The sequence below is a fragment of the Mixophyes fleayi genome, chromosome 6, assembly GCF_038048845.1.
Source record: "Mixophyes fleayi isolate aMixFle1 chromosome 6, aMixFle1.hap1, whole genome shotgun sequence".
In the NCBI taxonomy this organism is placed as follows: domain Eukaryota; kingdom Metazoa; phylum Chordata; class Amphibia; order Anura; family Limnodynastidae; genus Mixophyes; species Mixophyes fleayi.
The window spans coordinates 47,005,758-47,026,212 of NC_134407.1; the positions used below are offsets into that span (position 1 = coordinate 47,005,758).

Sequence of the window (20,455 nt, forward strand, 5' to 3'; positions counted from 1 at the left end):
AAAAGCTCATGTTAAATCTAAAATTCTGACCCAAGTCAGCCTGTGGTGTCAAGTATATCTGGAAGCGCTTCAATCAGCTGGAGAGAATTGACACAGACCAAGTTCTGTATGCAAGGAATATTCTCTAGTTTATTGATACAAAGATACAGGTTTTTATAGGCTACTGAATAAATGAATCCTACGTCATATGCATACAATAGTTTATACCACTAGTTTATGAGAAGCGCTACTGATTAACTTTCTCACGTATTCTTGAGGTGTTTACTTTTCTCCCCCTTCTAAGGACAGATGAGCCTATTATTTCTTATCTCAAGGGGAGTTGGAGATATGCTATGTGCAACACCATGGATACAGCTCCCATACTACCAGCTGGATATGAAGCTCATTATTGTTTTCATAACTGGTTACATTCTTCAGGTGTTCTCTATTAGTTCAACTTCAAGGCCATAGGCTCACATATTGCAAAACTGCAAGTTAACAGAAAAATGAATAATCTCTTCTAGCAAATAATATTTCTATACAAGTTACAATAAAATGGCTGAACAAAGGCCTTATGAGGCCTTAACAAAAAATCATATTTAACATTTCCCATCTTTTATTCAATTTTCGACCCTTTCTCCTCCTACCTACCTAATCCTATCTATAGAACCACATTCTTAATAAGCAGGTACTTATACACATGTAGGAGGCCACATGCATAGAGTTGGTCCCCTTAGGAATCTGTCAACTCATCCCCCACTAATAAGCCTGTGATCCTCCCTGTCCTAACTTGATTTATGAGGAGATGCATTTTGGCAAATGTCCATGTCTAGAAAAGATGGTTTCTTAGAAGATAGTTAATGAGTCTATAGTAGTTCTGCAGGCCTTGCATGTCCTTTGTTCAATCTTTAGTAGTTTCTTGTTGCAAACTCTGCAGTTCTTTGGCTTTGCTAGTCCAAATAATTCATGACACTCATAGTCTGGTCAGGTTTCAGAAGTAATTTCTGTGATCATCAGAGGTTCGGGATTTTCAGTGGTTCCCTTTTTGGAGAGACAACAATCAAGTGTCAGTAACTTCTTAATCAGCCATATATTTAGTTTCATTATCACCTATACGATCAACAGGATTGCTAAACCATTTGCTACTAATGCCAATATTTCCAATATCCAACATGAATCATTACTGACAACTTTACCAATGAGGTTATGCATCTGCACAAAGACATTTTCAGAGTTTACTCTACTATGAGTGCAAATTGTTGAGCACTCCTTCCCATATGTTTCTCACAGTGGCATAGGCAATATGTCACTTAACTGTCTGTTTCATACTGGGTTAGGGAGGCCTTAATCCCTACTTCAGTCACAATTATTCTGGCAAGACATATCAATACAATGAGACAGTCATTTCTATTTATCAGAACAAGACTCCCCTGATTTGAAGACTTTGCAGTGTTATGCGTGAATCCAGGTGTCTCTTTCCTGTACTTTCACTGCCATGGGACTCGTCAACAGGACTTGATAAGGACCCTTGTATCTGGGTTCAAGACTTCTCCTGATGTGCTTTCTCACGACCACCCAGCCCCCCAGGGTGCAGTTTATGGGTACCTGTATCAAAATTAGGGTTTGCAATGGAGGAGAATATTTGACCATGTATTTCAGTTAGTTGTTTCTATAATAAGGCAACATAATTCAACAAATCACTATATACATGGTGTAGTTGCTATGGAAAATAACAGCCTGTTCTGTTTGCTGTGCCAAACAATATCTCATATGGTGTTAAACCTGTGTCTTTCCTAGCAGTATTTTTTACTGAGTGCAGGTAAACATGAGATCCATGGCAGACCTGTTTCAGCCATTATTTTCTGCATTTTCAATTTCAGTGTACCATTAAGGCGCTCCATACATCCTGAACTTTGGGATCTGTAGGGGGGGTGATAGTTTCTGGAATCCTTGCCCCGTAAAGTGTATCCCTCTGTCATTTACAATGACCTCTGGTACACCATATCATCAGATTACCTCATTCGCAATTTTCTTGGCTAATGCTTTAGCATTTGCTTTTCTATACAGCCATGTCTCCAGCCAGTGACTAAAGAAGTTGACACAGACAAGCACATTCTCAAAGCCCGAGCATTTAGGAAGTTATAAAGTCTATCTGTATCCTCTTATAGGGATATTATGTCTGGGGTGTGCTTTTCCATAGGACAGACTTACTCGGGTTACTTTGTGCACAGACTAGGCATTCTGCCACTAAAGACTGTGCTGCTTGGGCGAACCCTGGTACTATCCATAAGCTGCTAGTGAGTACAACCATAGCATCTTTTCCCAGATGCACTTTCTCGTGTGCTATATTGGCCATAATGGGATAAACTACTTTTGGCAGACACAAACGCTGACCTTTACACCACTCCTTGCACTTCTAGTGCTCCATGTATTGCCCAAGTCTTTTTCTTATTTTCTGTTGCTTGTCTTTCCATAAGTTGGAGTGTGCTCTGGTCAAACAGGGGTCAGGGGGTCACCATGTAAATAGACTCCCCTTGGGGTACTGGGGCTATGGCGGCTTCTCGTGCGGCCTGGTCTATTTCACTTAGCTTCGGGGGTAGTATCTCTGTGTGTGTCTTCATCTTCATCACTGTTTGGAGGACAGCTGGAATGCAGTGAACAATGCCCTGGTATGTTCATCATATTGACTGGTTTGCTTGCTGAACCCATAAGGTCCCTACTTTTCCATACAGGGCCATAATCATGCGCAATTACAAATGCATAACTTGAATCAGTGTAAATATTTACTCTTTGTCCTTTTGCATATATGCATGCAAGTGTCAGGGCCTTTAGTTCAGCTTCTTGTGCTGACATGTGACTCGGTAGAGTCTGTTGAATCACTATTTCTGTGTGTGTGGTTACAGCACACCCTGTATACGGGACAGGATCTATGTGATAGTGTGAACCATCTACAAAAAGAGTGATGTCTGCATCTGGTAATGGTTTATCTTTAATGTGAGATAAAACCAGAGATTCTTGTTTCATTAGTTCTATGCAATCATGTTCAGAAAAATTTTGTTTGCATTTTTTTTTTTTCCTTTCTTTCTGTTCAAGCTGGAATGGAATTCCCCCAAATCCCTAGGGTAACCCCAATATATACAGGTACTTCTCCCATCTTTTGAAACTTGCTGCAATAAGGCAGCAGGATTCAACATTGTGCACTGCTTAAGTGTAACGTTACTGGGAGTAAGCAGTGCTACTTCATTAGGATAGGCTTCAGTAAGGAGCATGTGGAATCCAAGGAAAAGGTTCTTGGTTTCTGAGTTCCACAAAGTTTACACTCATTAGATGGAGTGTACAGTACAACGGTTAAGACAGATGTGGTAACTTTAATTCTTCTGGAAGAGAAACACTTAGCTTAAATAACCTGTTAATAAGCCACATCATCAGTTCTATTAGTGTATATAATAATGTGTTGGGCCACAATACTCACAAACACATTCCTGCATTGGGTGTAAACCCCTGTAGTCATGGGTTGCTCTTTTCTTTATTTGGTTGGGTTAAACTTTCATATTAGAATTTTCTAATTATGTATAATGATCTATACATTACTATGGGCCTGAGTCTGGTTCTTCCAAACTTGGCTTTCCTTTCTAGTCTAGTACACATCTACAGCGCACAGCAAAGGAAAATAACGTGCAATCTATATTCCTCCTGCTAATATCAATGAACTCCCCTCTCTGGTCTCACTTGGACCTTTAAAAAACTTAAAATACAGTTTACTCAGATTCCCCTTGTCTGAAGGTCTTAACATATATCTGTGAACATGAGAGGCTCTGGGGCCTCTTGTGCTTCCTTTTTTTTTTTTTTTCTTCTAATAAAAAAGGAAAGGGAGGAAGAAAATACACAGTGCGCTCGGCAAGTGTTATATGTCACTCATTTCACAATAGGAGGGAATGTCCTTTGTGCTGTATATCTTCATACTTAGTAAATCTGGCCAGTAACAAATGTTTTGCTTGTGCTTGGTTTCTGTCACAACGTACGATACCGTTAAGGTAACTGGGTGTCCTAGCACAATATCTATACTCTTTTCAAGCACTAAAGCAGAGTAGTATGCAAGTGACCTTAGCTTGCGACCATGTATTTGTGTCAGTACTCCTTGTACATGTGCACTGACTTCATAACAAAATAATGTGAAAGGCTTGTCATAATCTGGCAAAGCCAGTGCTGGCGCTGAAGTTATTTCAGCTTAAAATTGGTTAAACATTTGGTTCTGCTCAGAGGAGAGTATAAATGGCTTGCTATGATCCAGAAGTGCTAATGCAGGAGCACATACAATTGCTCTTAAAGTCTTAAATCTTTTTCATTTCTGTAAAAATATAGAATTCCCATCAATGCATTACCATACCCACAATAAAAAGAATTATTTACAGTATATGACAATTATAGCACAGTAAATAAGGGCAGTAAATGTCTTTACAAACACTGATTTACTCAAAACTGTAATGAAGATACAAATAAAAACCTTTTGCTTTCTGCACATACAGAAAAACCACCTAGTTCATGCATTTGCTATGTGAATAGCACATAAACTCTAATATCTCTTCCAAAACAAGGTAATCATTACTCAGAAGAGTTTACGTTATTTAAATCCTTCATTAGTTTATACTTATGTTTGTTGTGGTGCAAAGATGGTGCATTGGAAGTTAAATCAATGCAATCTGGATTGCCTAATGGGTCTTTGCAGCTGGAGACCTGTGAATAAAAAAACTTTTGCATAGAGATTAACATTTATTTACTAGGAATTACTGTAACTGTAACATGCGTGTATACTGTTATCAGGTAACCAGTGAACAGCTGCTAAAAGCTTAACTGTGACGCTATGCGTTCCATGCCTTGATTTCCTCAAAGGGGCAGTCCCTAATTTCACAAATAGAGAATGTCAAAGTGACGAGACCTGGGCGAGTGTTCAAAGCCACTCCTTTCTTATCATCTCTTAGTACAGCCCTTTTAAATGACACTAATTAAATTTCCGGGTTTAGAAACATTCAATCTGGAATCTTGGTTCCAAGTTTTCAACCATTTTAAAAGCAGCACTGTCTCATAAATCAGAGTACTCTCGTTAGACACAATACATTGTGTCTGTAAATCATTCAACATTTTCTCAACAAAATCTCTCTCCCGTGACCAAATATTCACACATATTTCTAGATTCTGTGATTTTCGTGTTCAAAGTAAAAATATATTCACTTAAGTCTCGCTCACAGACGACATTTTATCTCGTAACATTTCTTTAAAGGCATAACAAACCCTCCTGATTTCTGAGAACATTCATCAGCGCCATTTTAACACAGATAAAAACAGCATGTAAGCTCACTCCCACAATTCTCAACTTCATTAAAGAGAAAGCTATATTTCTGAACTTCAGAAACAAAATTATTTTGTTCAAATACAGAAACGGCTTGTTGGATCCCAGCCAGCTTTGTTCTGACACTAGTACTTATAGTGATAATGTACATTATTTACAATCTTGTCCGTGCAATCGGACCAAACATTTTAAAACTTCTTTTGTATCTTTTTAAAAGCTTATCATTAAGCAATGAATGTACAACTTTTTCAACCTTGAAACATGTCTCTTGTAAAAAACGGACAAGACAGACAAACATTGTGATTTAAAGTAAATCAAACATCTCCCTTATAGAGCACTAAGACAGAGAACAAACAATGTGAATTATCACGGATCTTTCTCACACGCAGTAAGACGGAGACAAAACTCACATACAGAGAAAGAAAACTTAACTGACATCTTCCAGCCTACTGCTGTGGAACTACAAGTCCCAGCATTACACTAAATACAAGTTAGCTTCAACATGTTATCATCAATCAGCACTCCGGACACATTTTTTTAATTTTACATACATTGTCAAAAAACAAAAAACAGTGTGCTTCTTATCTCAACACACTGAAATCATTTACACAGAATAAGGGAGGGGCACATTTCACTTATTCAGCTGCACAGGATCAAACATACATTTATAATATACAACCTACTTGATTCATTATTCAGCTTCCGATGCATTTAGCATATCCACATATATTTCGACTTTTCAGATCTCTTAACTTTCCTGTGCCACCTCAAACAATCTCTTGGGGTTTGATCTCAATACCCCTTTGTTCTTGTCACATTACCACTTGCAACACCTTTGTTTCTCCATCCACACATATCTTTGGCTATCCCCGCTTTCTTGAAAAATTCCCTGCAGACCTTCTACTCCCCCATTTCCTTTAGTCTTTGTGCATCATATCTATGAGGGAGCTGCTGTCATTTGTTTACTATCTATATTACTCGTATTGACAGTATTCTGTTGAGTCCAAATCGGGACTCTTATCTAGTTTCTGTGGGTTGTCCTTGCACTGGACGTCCCGTTCTGTGGACTCCTTGTACTGGATGTCCGTGCTAAATAGCTTCTTTGACAGTATCTGGGACGAAGGTCTTTTGGAAATCTCTCTTACACAATTTGGGCAGATTACAGAATCTCCCTTCTTTGATATACCTCTGGGGATGGTGTCTAAAATGTTCACTCAATGTTCAAAACAATAACTCTCTAAATCCCTCTATTCCATTACATGCTTCTTTGATCAATGTCTTATGTGACTTTTATGCTTTATACATCATACATAGGTACAAACACATGCACTCAAAATTCAATCATCTTTCAAAAATCTAATCAACAATACAATTACAGTAAACAAATTGGGTTAATACTGTATTATATTAATCAGATGATACTTGAGACTCACAAATTCGCGTGTCAGGTGCCTCAGACAGACATGAGGTGACCCAGACTAGGAAGACCAACGAGTAGAAATCTACTGACCGCGGATGTTGGGGTTCAATGTGCTGGGAAACCTCCGTTGTCTGTCTTGTAGCCTGCTGGACAGCGAATCTCGGTGGGACCTCCAAGTTGTTAAATCTAAAATTCTGACCCAAGTCAGCCTGTGGTGTCAAGTATATCTGGAAGCGCTTCAATCAGCTGGAGAGAATTGACACAGACCAAGTTCTGTATGCAAGGAATATTCTCTAGTTTATTGATACAAAGATACAGGTTTTTATAGGCTACTGAATAAATGAATCCTACGTCATATGCATACAATAGTTTATACCACTAGTTTATGAGAAGCGCTACTGATTAACTTTCTCACGTATTCTTGAGGTGTTTACTTTTCTCCCCCTTCTAAGGACAGATGAGCCTATTATTTCTTATCTCAAGGGGAGTTGGAGATATGCTATGTGCAACACCATGGATACAGCTCCCATACTACCAGCTGGATATGAAGCTCATTATTGTTTTCATAACTGGTTACATTCTTCAGGTGTTCTCTATTAGTTCAACTTCAAGGCCATAGGCTCACATATTGCAAAACTGCAAGTTAACAGAAAAATGAATAATCTCTTCTAGCAAATAATATTTCTATACAAGTTACAATAAAATGGCTGAACAAAGGCCTTAACAAAAAATCATATTTAACACTCATTACATTACTGGTTTAACTATGATACATATACAGATATACCAATGTAACCCATTTCATGAGAGAGGCATTTATTCATTACTTATTCATTAACTCTGCCACTGAGTTTGAGAGAAGGTAACAAATAACAAGGGTGCATGTGGGATGAATTGGAGAAGTAAGATCGGCAATAGTAGTGTCATGAAAAATACATTTTAAAATGGTCAGTTAGGCTGCTGGTAAACAATAGGGGGAATGGGCAAGTGCTTGAGGAGAACACTTTGGCATAGTTTGAGTACTGTGCAGTGTAGATTACTGGCTGTTACTACTACTAGGCCTATTAACTTTACTGATGGGCATCTTGTTGGGCATTACTGTAACTAATGGCTATCTTGTTTTATATATGTAAAATTTATGGGCATTTGTTGACCTTTATTGCTACTAAATGAAATCAGACAGGGCATTACTTTTCCTGATAGGCATCTTAGTGGCTATTACTCTTATGGTAATGTTATTGGGTTTACTAGAAAACTTACAGGACGTTCCCTTTACTTTTTTGGATGCTGCTATTACTGCTGCTAATGAGCATCTTAGTGAGTAATGCTGCAGCTCATGGGCCTTACTACTACTAGGAATCTTATGTTTAGTCATTTTGTTTAATGCTGGGCATTACTGGGATGTATGAAGTGCATGAGAATTATAGTTGGCATATTATGACTTGATCACTGGCATATTACAATTTGATGGGAATTATAGCTTACATATTAGATCTTGTTGGTTATTAGCACTGGCATATTAGATTTTGTTTGAGGCATGTGTTTTTGAAAATTATTTTGACCACAGAGTCTCAGTGACACTGAGCACTGGTATCAGTACAGAGGATAGTTGCCACTTATGCTTTGGCCTAGTTAAGATGCAGAATAATGGGTTTATACCTCGGCACAGTTGTCTAGTCAGCCAAATGTTTTTTTTTTGTATTCCCTTTTGTTTTAGAGGTGTAGTCGCACCCACCAATTTGCATAATCACACCACTGTAATTTACTATGTTCGTTACATACTCTAATACTTCACATGTCCAACCTTTGCTTTGACTTCATACCAGGGAGGTGTCACTGGAACCTGTATTCAAAGTTGTGCAAACATATATATATATATATATATATATATATATATATATATATATATAGCTAGCAGTGTGTATATAGGGAAGGGCGGCAGACACTACTCTGGACTATTTTGTGTTTCTAGTGTTTTATATACACTGCTTATACACCTGAAGGCGCCGCCCTTCCCTATATACACACTGCTATGTTTTTCGGACTAACCATCCGTTTCTGAAGGTTGGCTGCCACACGTACATCTGTGGAGGTGTTACTCCTACTGTATTTATTATATTTATTTTATATATTTATTGTTCAAGTAACATATATATATATATATATATATATATATTGTATACACATGTAATGTTACATTTGTGTTAATATCCATACATTGGGTTAAGCGCCACTTGTAGATATCTGGTCCATTTTTATATATACAAGTTAACCCGTGCATGATACTCATGCATTCTAGTCAAATCAAGCTACTTAAGGTGTTAAAAAGGTTCTTGTCATGCATTTGGACCATAGCCCAGGCCTCCTCAGGGGAAGAGCGTTACTTCCAGACGCAAGCGCCCTTTTTTAACGTGGTTTTGTCCACATGTCACCACCTCATCATTCTTCTCCATCACCTCATCCTTCATTTTCATCGCCACATATATCCAGATGTCTATCCAGACACAGGGATCTCTCTCAGCGGTCCTGAGTATCACACTCCTCTCACTCTGTCACCCCTGGCAACCACCAACCACTCCCCACTGTCACCCCCAGCAACCACCAACCACTCCCAACTGTCACTTCTCCTTCAAGGAATATATATATATTTTTTTAAAGTCTTTATAAACACTTTTAACAATTGACAAATTAAATTAACAAATTAAAAACATCTTAGTATACCAAATTTCAGCCCTTTCTGAGGTTTTTTTTCCACACACACACTAAGAATTTAGTAGGTCAGTGTATAACTCCGCCCAGCAGGTGGCGCTGCAGCTTGGTTTTATTTTTTCCACACACAGACTAACACACGCCACTAAGCATTTATATTATAGATATATTTATTTGTATGTGTATATATTGCATGTACTATTACACAATGTTACACACAGGGGATCATTCACTAAGTGCACCTGAGGCCCACCATAAAACACCATGGTTTTACACCAGTGCATCATGTTGATTCGGCAGGTGCACAACAAGATGCACACCTACTGTTTCTGCTTTTTATATATGTAAGAAGCAATGTGTGGAGATTTGAAAAGAACAGCTTTTTTTTTCCGTCAGCGGCCAACCAGTCACAGGTGTCTTTCCCATGCTGCTCTTAGATTATTGGTTGCCCAGAAATCCCTTTCATACAGAAGCTATCAGCCCTTTGCTAAATTTTTCTGGGACCACTGATGGGGCCCCTATCACATTAATTAACCTTGGCTCCACTGCTTACAGGATGTGGACACTATTTTTTGGCCCCCTTTCCCCAACAGAGGCGCCACTCTTCTGCTGACCAGCATGGGGATGGTTTTCACTATGGCAGGATGGATGCAGCCCTTGTGCTCTACCTGTTATAGTTGAACACAACCCATGACAGGAAAATATGCCTCATGGCATTTTGGAACCACTTCAACTCTTGACATTTTGAAATAAGCACTCAGAGCTGGAGCATTCTTTAGGTTAATGCCACACGGTCCGCCGGCTCTTTATCAATAACTTGGTGAAAATATCACATTCCTCCACTGCACAGTTACATTGCCAGGTGTAATTATCGGTTTATGGACTGCAACGTGACTATGATAACCCACTCTGTGGAATTCTCAGTGGACTCTTTGTTGAGAATGTCTGTTCGGCCAACAGGTTGAAATTTTCTTGAACTTTAAATTTATAAATCACAATCCTGAAGTATGGTCTTTCATTCACTGTTGCTGCTGATCCCTCGGAGTTCCATGCAGACAAAATGTACATATTTAGAATCTTTTAAGATTCTTTTTTGGGGGTAAGGTAAAGGCAATACTGAGACATATAGTAAATATATGATTCCTTATATGATGTGTTATGCTCACATTCCTATTTTCCTATTTGCATTTTAGATGTAATTCTGGAATTGCTGAGCCATGCACAGCCGTGAAAGACACCGTATGCAGTAAGTTCCATTTATACTTGCTAGCTCAGGGAAATCATAGTACCAACAACCTTTCTACATCTTAGTAATAATAATAATAATTATAAAAATAACATTCGATTGTTTGTTAATACACTTATATACTTGAATACAACCATTTGTTAAACATACACTACAATGTACATATACATTCTAAACACATTTGTATTAGACAATGATTAAAAATAGTAACATTGTAGTAACTGAAATAGATCCTGTGGTTACGCCTTAATTGGGAATGATCTTTTTGTATTCTGTTCCTAGATACGCTTGTTATATACTCGCACTTTTATACACTTTCCTTCTTATGACACACCTAGTTCTTTAAACTAAATTTACTTCCAATTCTTAGAGTTCTATATATACGAGGGTGAGTCAAAAATGATCTGCACTACAGTTATATTAAATCCTCTGTTGACCGCACTGTCTTATCAACACTTTCCGTAGCAGGTCGCTGTCTACCCAATCACTGCTGTGCAGGTTTAAACGTGTTATCTAAGTTCATTTGTGACTGCAGTGTCAGAAAAAATGGCTGCCCCACTTGTGATTTCCATGAAAGAAGAGCAGCGTTCAGTGATTTTTTTTTTGTGGTCTGAAGGTGTTTCTGGTGCCGATATTTATTGAAGAGTTTGTGCACAGTATGGAGAAAGTGTTTTGTTTCGAAGAAGTGTGTAGGAATAGATAGAGTTTAAAGAAGGTCGCACAAGTCTCAACCATGAAGAAGGACCAGGAGGCCCATCCACGTCCACCACTGATGAGAACATTGATCGTGCATGTGAACTGATTCTTTTGGATAGACGAGTCACAGGGGATTATGTTGCAAATCATTTGCAAATCAGCCATGGCTCTGCCTATGCAATAATCCACGACCGACTTGGGTTTCAAATAGTTTGTGCAAGAGGGGTGCCGAAATAACTCACGGAAGAGGACAAAAACAAGCATTTGGACATCTGCAAGCTAAATATGGACCGATACTCTAAGGAAAATGAAAGTGTATTAAAAAGAATCTGGCGATGAGACATGGATTCATCACTACAAGCCTGAGAGTAAACGGCAGAGTTTGGAATGGAAACATCCTCAATCACAGATGGACAAAGTGTATTGAAAAGCAACGAGATTATGTTAAAAAATAATGTATTTGTTTTTTCTGAAAGTTGATTAAAATTAATTCTACAGCCAGAGTGTGGATAATTTTTCACTCACCCTTGTAATATCTCATGTATCGAGACAATATAAAATTCATAATCACAGCGCAGATATATATGTATGAAACTGAATCTTTACTTATACAATGAGGCAATAATATAATTTCAATACAGAGGTTGAAGTTGCTCAATCAATTTATAGGCTCATAGCAGGTGCTTGAAAGGGTGAGAAAAATCCCCCAGTAGCAGTAACCTAATCTTACAAACGGTACATTTAATAGTTCAACATAGATGACAATCTGTGCTTACTGCTTTACACCAGCTATGGTCACACTTATATAAAATAACTCCAATCATGAAGAGGCTAGCATAAAACATTGTTCTTCAAATGGAACAGCAATAATCTTCTACTCAGAAACTGTTTTGGATTTAATTTTTTTTTTTTACAACGTTAAATCTTGCACTCTTAGGGGGGAATTCAATTGGCTGCGTTACGGGTAAAAGTAACAATGCACGGTAATAAAGCGCATTATTACCGTTATTATGGTAATAATGCACTTTATTACCATTATTACGGTAGTTTCAATATTTTTACGGATATATATATGGTTAGAAACAAATTGCTTAACCAGATCATTCCTTGTGTAAGCAGCTCAATAAGAGGATCCAGAAAATGTTTTACTGATATTTCAGATTTTTCAAAATATTATTATTATTATTATTATTATTATTATTATTATTATTAGTAATAATAATAACCTTTAGTTAAATAGTGCAACATATTATACATGGCTATGCAGAGAATGTTTTATCATCCACACCAGTTCCTATCCCAGTGGAGCTTACAGTCTAAGCATTGCTTTAGATAATAGAAATATGGCAAGAACATGCAAAAATAGTGACATATTAGAAACATCATTCCCCGACATAGTACAGTTATTGCAAACAGCACTTATAAAGCAATTTAATTGAAATGTTTTTATTGCAATTACCATACATTATATTTTTCAGAATCCACTAGATATCACTGGCTTTGGGCGATACCATTGGCAGGATTTGCAATAGCATTGATAATCACTTTGTGTAAGTACAAATATATTTACTCCAATGTGTAAATTACAGTGCATGTTATATGCAGGTCTGAAAAATGTAACTTTTATAGTAAGTAAATCATAAGTTAACAAAAGCTGCAAAACGTTATCTCTAGGGCTAATAGAGGCACAGTTTTTGGGGTATGGGAGGGTGGCACCACCTATGGGGAGCCCACAATGCTTCTACTGACTCATCCTCCATCTCTGTTTGTATTTCCACCTATTTAACCTAAGGTTAAATGTAAATCAACTGTTGATGGGGGCGGCAATCATGTTATGTAGTCATGTAATGTGATCATTTATAGCTAACCAGGAACCAAAGTTATAAACTGGAAGTTTGCTACAGCTTGATGTCAGAGTTCTTCTCTCAGGAGCACAGTGAGTATGCTCCAGCCAGTACATGGAATGTTCACCCATTCATTAATCTTGGTGAATATTTCATATCTGCCCATAAGATGGCTTACTTCATATACAAAGGTGAAAAGTTTGTGCCTCTCTTCATTAATCTAAACTTGTCACTTTTTGTCTCATTGGAAAGATGGGGAATAGTTAAGTGAAGATCATATGTTGGACCATAAATCCTGTACACTCCATAGTCTTCCTATGCAAGTGCAGCATAGCTATAGGTTGGGGGTGTGAGCCTAGTGACATGTGGTCAACTATGCCATAGGTTTAAGTTAGTCCTGCACTATATTTTGTGCTTAATTGACCCAAACGAGTGTTTCGTAAAGATCCTGAAACTAAGGGGACATCTTTATTGTAATTTACAATTTTTAAGAACATGAGTTCAGGTTCGCATCTTTAAACACATTGGTTGGAAACCAATTCCCCCCCCCCCCCCCCCAATTAGAGCAGCGTTAAACCTATTACCGTTATTACGGTAAATTTAACCTGGCTTTTTGCTCGCAGCTCCCCCTGAGCTACCGTAATAACGGTATTTAAGTGCACTATTACCGGTAATAGTGTGCAGGCCGCATTACTTTTTACAGTAACGTGGCCAATTGAATTCCCCCCTTTTGAGGGTCATTTCTGAATAGCAAAAGTACAGAACTGCAGTGCAAATGCTCTTCTGATATCACAAGTCTACTTTTGTGCACGCGCAGCTAGTTTTTGGGGGAAATGCATGAACTGACCGATTGGGCGAATTGAGGGTATTTAGTTCAAGTGCAGATTAGGAGCATGAGTACATCTACTTTTGCACAGAAGTTCAGAAACCAGATTTCATTTTTGGGAATTCCCTAACATCTTTTTCCACTCCGCAAGGGGCCTTGAAAGCTCAATCTCTGAAAGCCTAGAAATTGTTTGCTGTCCCTCTACTTATAATGGGACGCACTTTGCAGAAAAACACATTTGTAGGTGCACTTCAACCAATGTAGTAAAATATCCAAACACATCAATGGCCCTTATTGTACATTGCTTTCACCTATATGGACTTTAAAAGATAGTATACTTGGTATAATAGTTAAAATTATTTGAAAAGTACCAATATCTGTTACCTCCATATCATTTAAATAAATATTTTCAATCTCTTCCCAGAAACAAATTCTCACTTTGGTTTATTTATGTGTATTATTGCACATATCATGCAGAGGTGGAGCATAAGTCTTGCTATTTTTTAATTACCATGTTGGGGAGCTTCTCGTGTCTATGTGGTTATAATACAAACATCCTTATTTAAAATATATATATATGTTTAAAGACAATTGTCAATGAGCTCCCCTACTCCCATTTCTCTGTTCTATAGTTTTCTATTCTTATTCATGAGCTTTTTCAAACTGTTTCTTTACATCTTTGTGTCATCTACCAGACCTTTGGCTCAACATACTTTATTAATTCCAGTAGAATCTCTCCTGCAATATTTTGATACTAGATGACTTGGATACCCTTATTGCTGACCCACTTTCCTTTGCTGTTTCCTAATTTCTCTCTTTAACTACCTTCTTCTTTATCTCTGTCTGAGCACCATCTTTTATATTTTGCTATTTATATTTTTTTCTTTTATATTTTGGCTAGGTAGTTCGCAAATGTGTAGTGGACCTGAAAGCCCAGACTCTTTGTTCCACTAAGTGAAAAAATACATAAAAAAAAATATTTAAAAAGAATTGCCAATATGAAAAAATGCTTTGTTTGAATAATTTTTTGCATTGAATTTCTTTTGCTGTCGCCATCCTCGGATGGCTATAACAGACGGATTGCGAAGTACCTCGATTCTTGTTAAATAGGCTTCATCATGCTTTGAATGGGGTAGCAATGGCTGAGAAACTCGGTGAATGTTATAATCAGCAGGAGTTACAGGCAATTGCAGTGCTATAACCAGTGTTATTATTAACCGATAAGGGGGAACTAAAAGAAACCCCTATCTCCGCCGAAAAATACCGTTTTATAAAGAATCCTGTGGCCGGTGTTTACTCTTACCAAAACTTGTGACCTGTGGGTCATAATTCAAAAGGTGTAGAAGGGCAGGTTGATCATTCAGTTAGATTCAGTGTAACTACTTTTAAAGCTATAATCCTGGGATACTGCATTACGTCAGACCTTAACTTTTTTCATTTTCCATTTTTTTCAGGTATATTGTACAGAAGAAACATGGTGAGCACATATGTGTACTATGATGTTTAAATTAACAAACATGAGCCTGTGAAAGAAATACTGCTGGCATGAGAGAAAGCTCTGTCTTTAATTCTACTTGTGCTAAAACTAAACTAAAATTAATGTAAGCAGCCCCGATTCTAAGGACAGGGCTGGCAAATTTTAGTCAGGGGGGTCAACGCTCAACTCAGCAGCCTATTAGAAACATTTTAAATTAAAAAAAATTGCAGGTAGCCCAGTGACCCAACATACAGCAGCCCACTATGGGACCGGTCCAGGGGGCAGATGTCCCCTGCCGGCTCTGACACCAGTATTAAGTGGGAGAGCTGGAGCCTGTTTTCAGTGATGTTGTGCAAGACAGGTGCCGGCTTGCCCACAGAGTACAAAAGATATGTGCATGGGGCTCTGGGGGGGGGGGGGGGGGGGGAAGTGGAGGAGGTGAAGGGGGGGACGACGACTTGGGTGGTATTTGGAGTATGGAAGGATGGGATACGGGGAGATTTTTGTGATGTGACTTGAGCATTGGGGGTCACAAGACAACACAGCACTCTCATTCACTTTGCTCCCTTCCTGCTATCTACTTTAGAAAGCGAGTAAAATAAAAGTTCTTATTAATTAAAAATGGAAAGGGAGATTGAAAAATGAACTACACACCATTAAGGGAATGTAAGAACAGAATCACCAAGTAGAGGGAATGTGAGAAAGGAATTACAGACTATGGGTGGATATAAACTACAGGTCAATGAGAAAGTGAATGACAGAAAAGAGTGAGGGTAAGAAATAAATTACAGGGTCTGTGTGTTGTGGGTGGGGGTGAAATTATATGTCTTTCACAGCCATGACCAGTTGGAAGTTACGTTCCCATCGTACTGCTCTGCAATGCAGGGCAGTACGAAGGGCAAGCAGCACACAGTAAACATACAAGATAGAAGGTAGGGGGCTAGAGACAGACTAGTGCTTAAGTGCTAGTAATGCCCATTCTTTGACCAGCACAGTTTTTAACCCTATTATAGAAGTCATATGAGTTCCACTTAATATTTATGCAAAAATTAAGAACTGGATAGCACTCCTTTTTATTAACATACATTTACTATATGGCTTAAGTATGCAGACAATAACAATAATATTATCTAATAGAGGTCTTTAGAGGGCCATAGAACCCTTCAGATGGCTGACTTATATCAGCAGTGAGTAAGAGGTCGCTTTCAGCATGTTCACCTCTGACCTCTTGTATTTGGAGTGATTTACCCTTTTGTCACCAGAATCACTAAGATAAGTGCATTTAAACTGCTTGAGATATTATAGCAGCAGTAACAACAAATCATGGAACATAAGACCATGTTATGTTAATACTGTGATGTCATAAAATCGCCTGCAGTGAACTCATTTGTAAGGTATGAAGGTTAAATGGGACTTTTTTCACCTCTTTCTGCAAATATTGTGTGTGCACACTGTCATGAACCAATGGACATTTGCAAAATGAAAATATTTTACTCACTGCTGTCTCTCCTATGCAGGAATCCCGTGAATTAATGCATAGCCAGGTACATCTACTTTTCCTTGACAAATATTTGGGGTATATTGTGATTTTTAAAATGTTATTTCTCTTTCCTACCACTGGGGGACACTGCGACACATTGGGGTATAGTAGTTGAACTCCCATACCCACTACTATACCCCAATGTGTCGCAGTGTCCCCCAGTGGAGCAAGAGAAATTGATTTTACGGTGAGTAAAAATCTTCCTATGTTATACATTACATTGTTCTATCCATTCTAAATCTAAGTATTTACAGTTAATTTGTCAGTTCATATTTAGATATTTACTATGTGCTATATATTATGCAGTTCTTTTTAATGCTGACTAGTGTCACACAATACTTCTAAACTCCAGAATTTATCTTGCAAATGCAGTGGGTTATAATGCTGCTTCACTTCTGTACGTCCTAAAACACTGCTTTAAAAGCTTCAAACATGCAAAAATAAAACAAATTTAATAAAGACTCCCAATGTCCCTTCTCAATTAATTTAAGTCATAAGTTAGGCTACACAAAGCATTATTTTAGGAAAATACCTGAAACGTTTATTAAATGAAAGTTATGGTTCTAATATGGTACAAGATCAAACATAAGTGCACATTTAGTTTGTGGAGGCGTCTCCAATGACTGGAAAATAGGTGTGCAGCGTAAAATGCTCTGTAATGTACAGCTATATGCACTAGTGTACAACCATACCTACGTGCACGTCATAAATGATCTCCTCTGTGTGCCTTTCAAGAAAATCTTCATGTGCATTAGGTTATTTATTAAATGTGTGTTCCCAAGCCTGGGTAAACTTCACTAAAAGTTAGGACCAGAGCCCAATGCTGAGACCCAGCAATTTTTTAACATAGAATTAGGATTTAGGCTTTCAGTGTCTATTTTTGGGAAATTATGTGTTCATTATTCCTTTTTTTTTTTTTTTTTTTTTTTTTTTAAACTCTTTATTTAAAGAGGAAACAGGAAAGACACAATCATCACGTTTGACATTAATATATTAATATTCAAGTTGTCTCCTCTATTTTTTATACTTTTATATCCTGGGGAATGGGGGTGGGGGGAGGGGGAAAGAGGAAAGAGGGATGGGAGGTAGAAAGGCACAAGTACTGTTAACAATATTGTTGATAAGTAAATAAGCAAACCTGGAACATTGCAAGGAACAGCTAAGCCACACAGCTACAATGGCTACCAAAAAGAGAACTAGCATACAAACATTACTCACCGGCAGCGCGCCATATCCAGCCCGGGGGATCCGGAGGCGGCCCAAAAGCTATATTCCGTCTGCAGGAGGGGGAGCCGTACTGGAAAGGCAGCTACGGCTTTCTAGAAAAAACCACGGGGCCCACACCTTATCGAAATTATATGATTTATCATGAAGGTAACACGTTATACTCTCCATGCTTGCGACATGTCCCATGTATGACCGTAATTCCTGCATAGATGGAGCCCTAGGGTCTTTCCAATGTTTTGCTATTAGGGACTTAGCTGCTGCCAAGATATGGAAGATAAGCTTATTAGAAGGCGCGCTCTCATCAGGTATAGGGCGAGAGAGAAGGAATGACCAGGGGTCCTTATTTATCTGTTGTTCTGATACAGAGTTTATAAGCGTAAGAACCATGTTCCAGAAAGGAACTATGCGAGGGCAGGTCCACCATATGTGTAACATCGTACCTCTCTGGCCACATTCCCGCCAGCAGCTCGGGGTGGCCATAGGAAACATACGAGACAGCTTATCAGGGGTATAGTACCATCTATAGTACACTTTATACGCTGTTTCCTTAATTAATGTAGAGATCGAGCTCTTGGCAATCCCCTCCCTGACCTCCTCCCAACATGACTCATCTGGGGGAGGTCCCAGGTCATTTTCCCATTCCCTCTCATGTCGACCTGGAGTATCGAAGGTATAGTCTATGAGCCAATTATAGATCTGGGAAATCATCCCTTGAGTGAGAGGGGAATGTAAACACATATACTCAAAGGATGTTGGGGCCCGAAGAACCTCCTGGGGTGGCAAAGACATGGCAAAGTGTCGGACCTGGAAGTACTCAAAAAGAAGCGGACGAAACAGTTCAAACCTATGGTGAAGTTCCGACATAGAAGCCCAAATTTGATTGGCTGCCAGGTCCGAGACCACCCGCACTCCCGCCTTTATCCAATGTTTAAATTGCTGTGATGAATTACCAGGAGGGAAGTGTGGGTTGCCCCAGAGAGGAGTCAGAGGTGATACAGGGGAGGACAATTTATATTTGACCCTGCATGAGTCCATTATTCCTTTTTTTGGCTCTTTTACATGTAAGATGTAACATAAAAATTAATTAATTTTATAATTTGGGAATGGAGCAGGATGCCAGGGGAGAGGGGAGGGTACCTGGGAAAAGAGAAGAGGGTCCAAGGGGACAGATCTCAGATGACAGAACAGCAGTGTAATGGAGCATTGTATTAGTAAGCATTGAAAATGTTTTACTCACTGCTGTCTCCCCTATGCAGGAATCCAATGGATTAATAAATACCCAGGTACATCTACTTTTTCTTGACAAATATTTGGGGTATATTGTGATTTTTAAAATGTTATACGTTATACATTACATTGTTCTATCCATTGTAAATCTAAGTATTTACAGTTAATTTGTCAGTTCATATTTAGATATTTACTATGTGCTATATATTATGCAGTTCTTTTTAATGCTGACTAAAGTCACACAATACTTCTAAATTCCAGAATTTTGAAAAAACTTGAAAAAGCAGTGGGTTATAATGCTGCTTCACTTTTGTACGTCCTAAAACACTGCTTTAAAAGCTTCAAACATGCAAAAAAACCCACAAATTTAATAAAGACTCCCGATGTCCCTTCTCAATTAATTTAAGTCATAACTTAGGCTACACAAAGCATTATTTTAGGAAAATACCTGAAACGTTTATTAAATGAAAGTTATGGTTCTAATATGGTACAAGATCAAACATAAGTGCACATTTAGTTTGTGGAGGCGTCTCCAATGACTGGAAAATAGGTTCCGAACGCTACAAATCAGGATCACCCCTTTGCTACCCCACACTTGCTGGAAGCGCTTCTCTGTTTTAGGAGCAGAACATCAACTAAGTGCTTCATCATCACCACTAATTGCAGTGGAATTGGATCTCATTCTGGTTTGGGAATGGACCCCAGCCTGACATGGGTTTTTTCAGGCTTTTTCAGTTTATTCTGACATTCCTACATATAATGTGATAGTCACAGCTGCTAATGTGCATACTGTATGTAAGTCAAATTGGCCAGATATAATAACAGTCATGGCCACCACATACTATACCATCCATGGACCACAGGGCATGACTTTCCATCCTGCCCTCAGGTAGCCATCTGTCCATACATATTATGTA

At 38.3% G+C, this 20,455-nt stretch overlaps 1 protein-coding gene and 2 long non-coding RNA genes across 4 annotated transcripts in view; 1 reads left to right on the top strand and 2 right to left on the bottom strand.

The window, feature by feature from the left end:
• The window catches only part of FAS (Fas cell surface death receptor), a 48,477-nt gene that overhangs the window by 23,461 nt on the left and 4,561 nt on the right, over positions 1 to 20,455 (top strand). For both annotated transcript variants that reach the window (XM_075216406.1, XM_075216407.1), the window contains exons 5-9: positions 10,649 to 10,701; positions 12,876 to 12,947; positions 15,522 to 15,544; positions 17,062 to 17,088; positions 19,568 to 19,594. In XM_075216406.1, the coding sequence (XP_075072507.1) occupies positions 10,649 to 10,701; positions 12,876 to 12,947; positions 15,522 to 15,544; positions 17,062 to 17,088; positions 19,568 to 19,594 (202 nt within the window). The remainder of the gene's footprint in view (positions 1 to 10,648; positions 10,702 to 12,875; positions 12,948 to 15,521; positions 15,545 to 17,061; positions 17,089 to 19,567; positions 19,595 to 20,455) is intronic.
• On the bottom strand, positions 103 to 6,923 carry LOC142161118 (uncharacterized). The gene is made up of 2 exons (XR_012693349.1): positions 6,010 to 6,923; positions 103 to 1,584 (listed from the first exon to the last, which is right to left on the bottom strand). It is a non-coding gene; the product is annotated as an uncharacterized LOC142161118 (long non-coding RNA).
• On the bottom strand, positions 2,332 to 5,999 carry LOC142161119 (uncharacterized). The gene is made up of 2 exons (XR_012693350.1): positions 4,083 to 5,999; positions 2,332 to 3,370 (listed from the first exon to the last, which is right to left on the bottom strand). It is a non-coding gene; the product is annotated as an uncharacterized LOC142161119 (long non-coding RNA).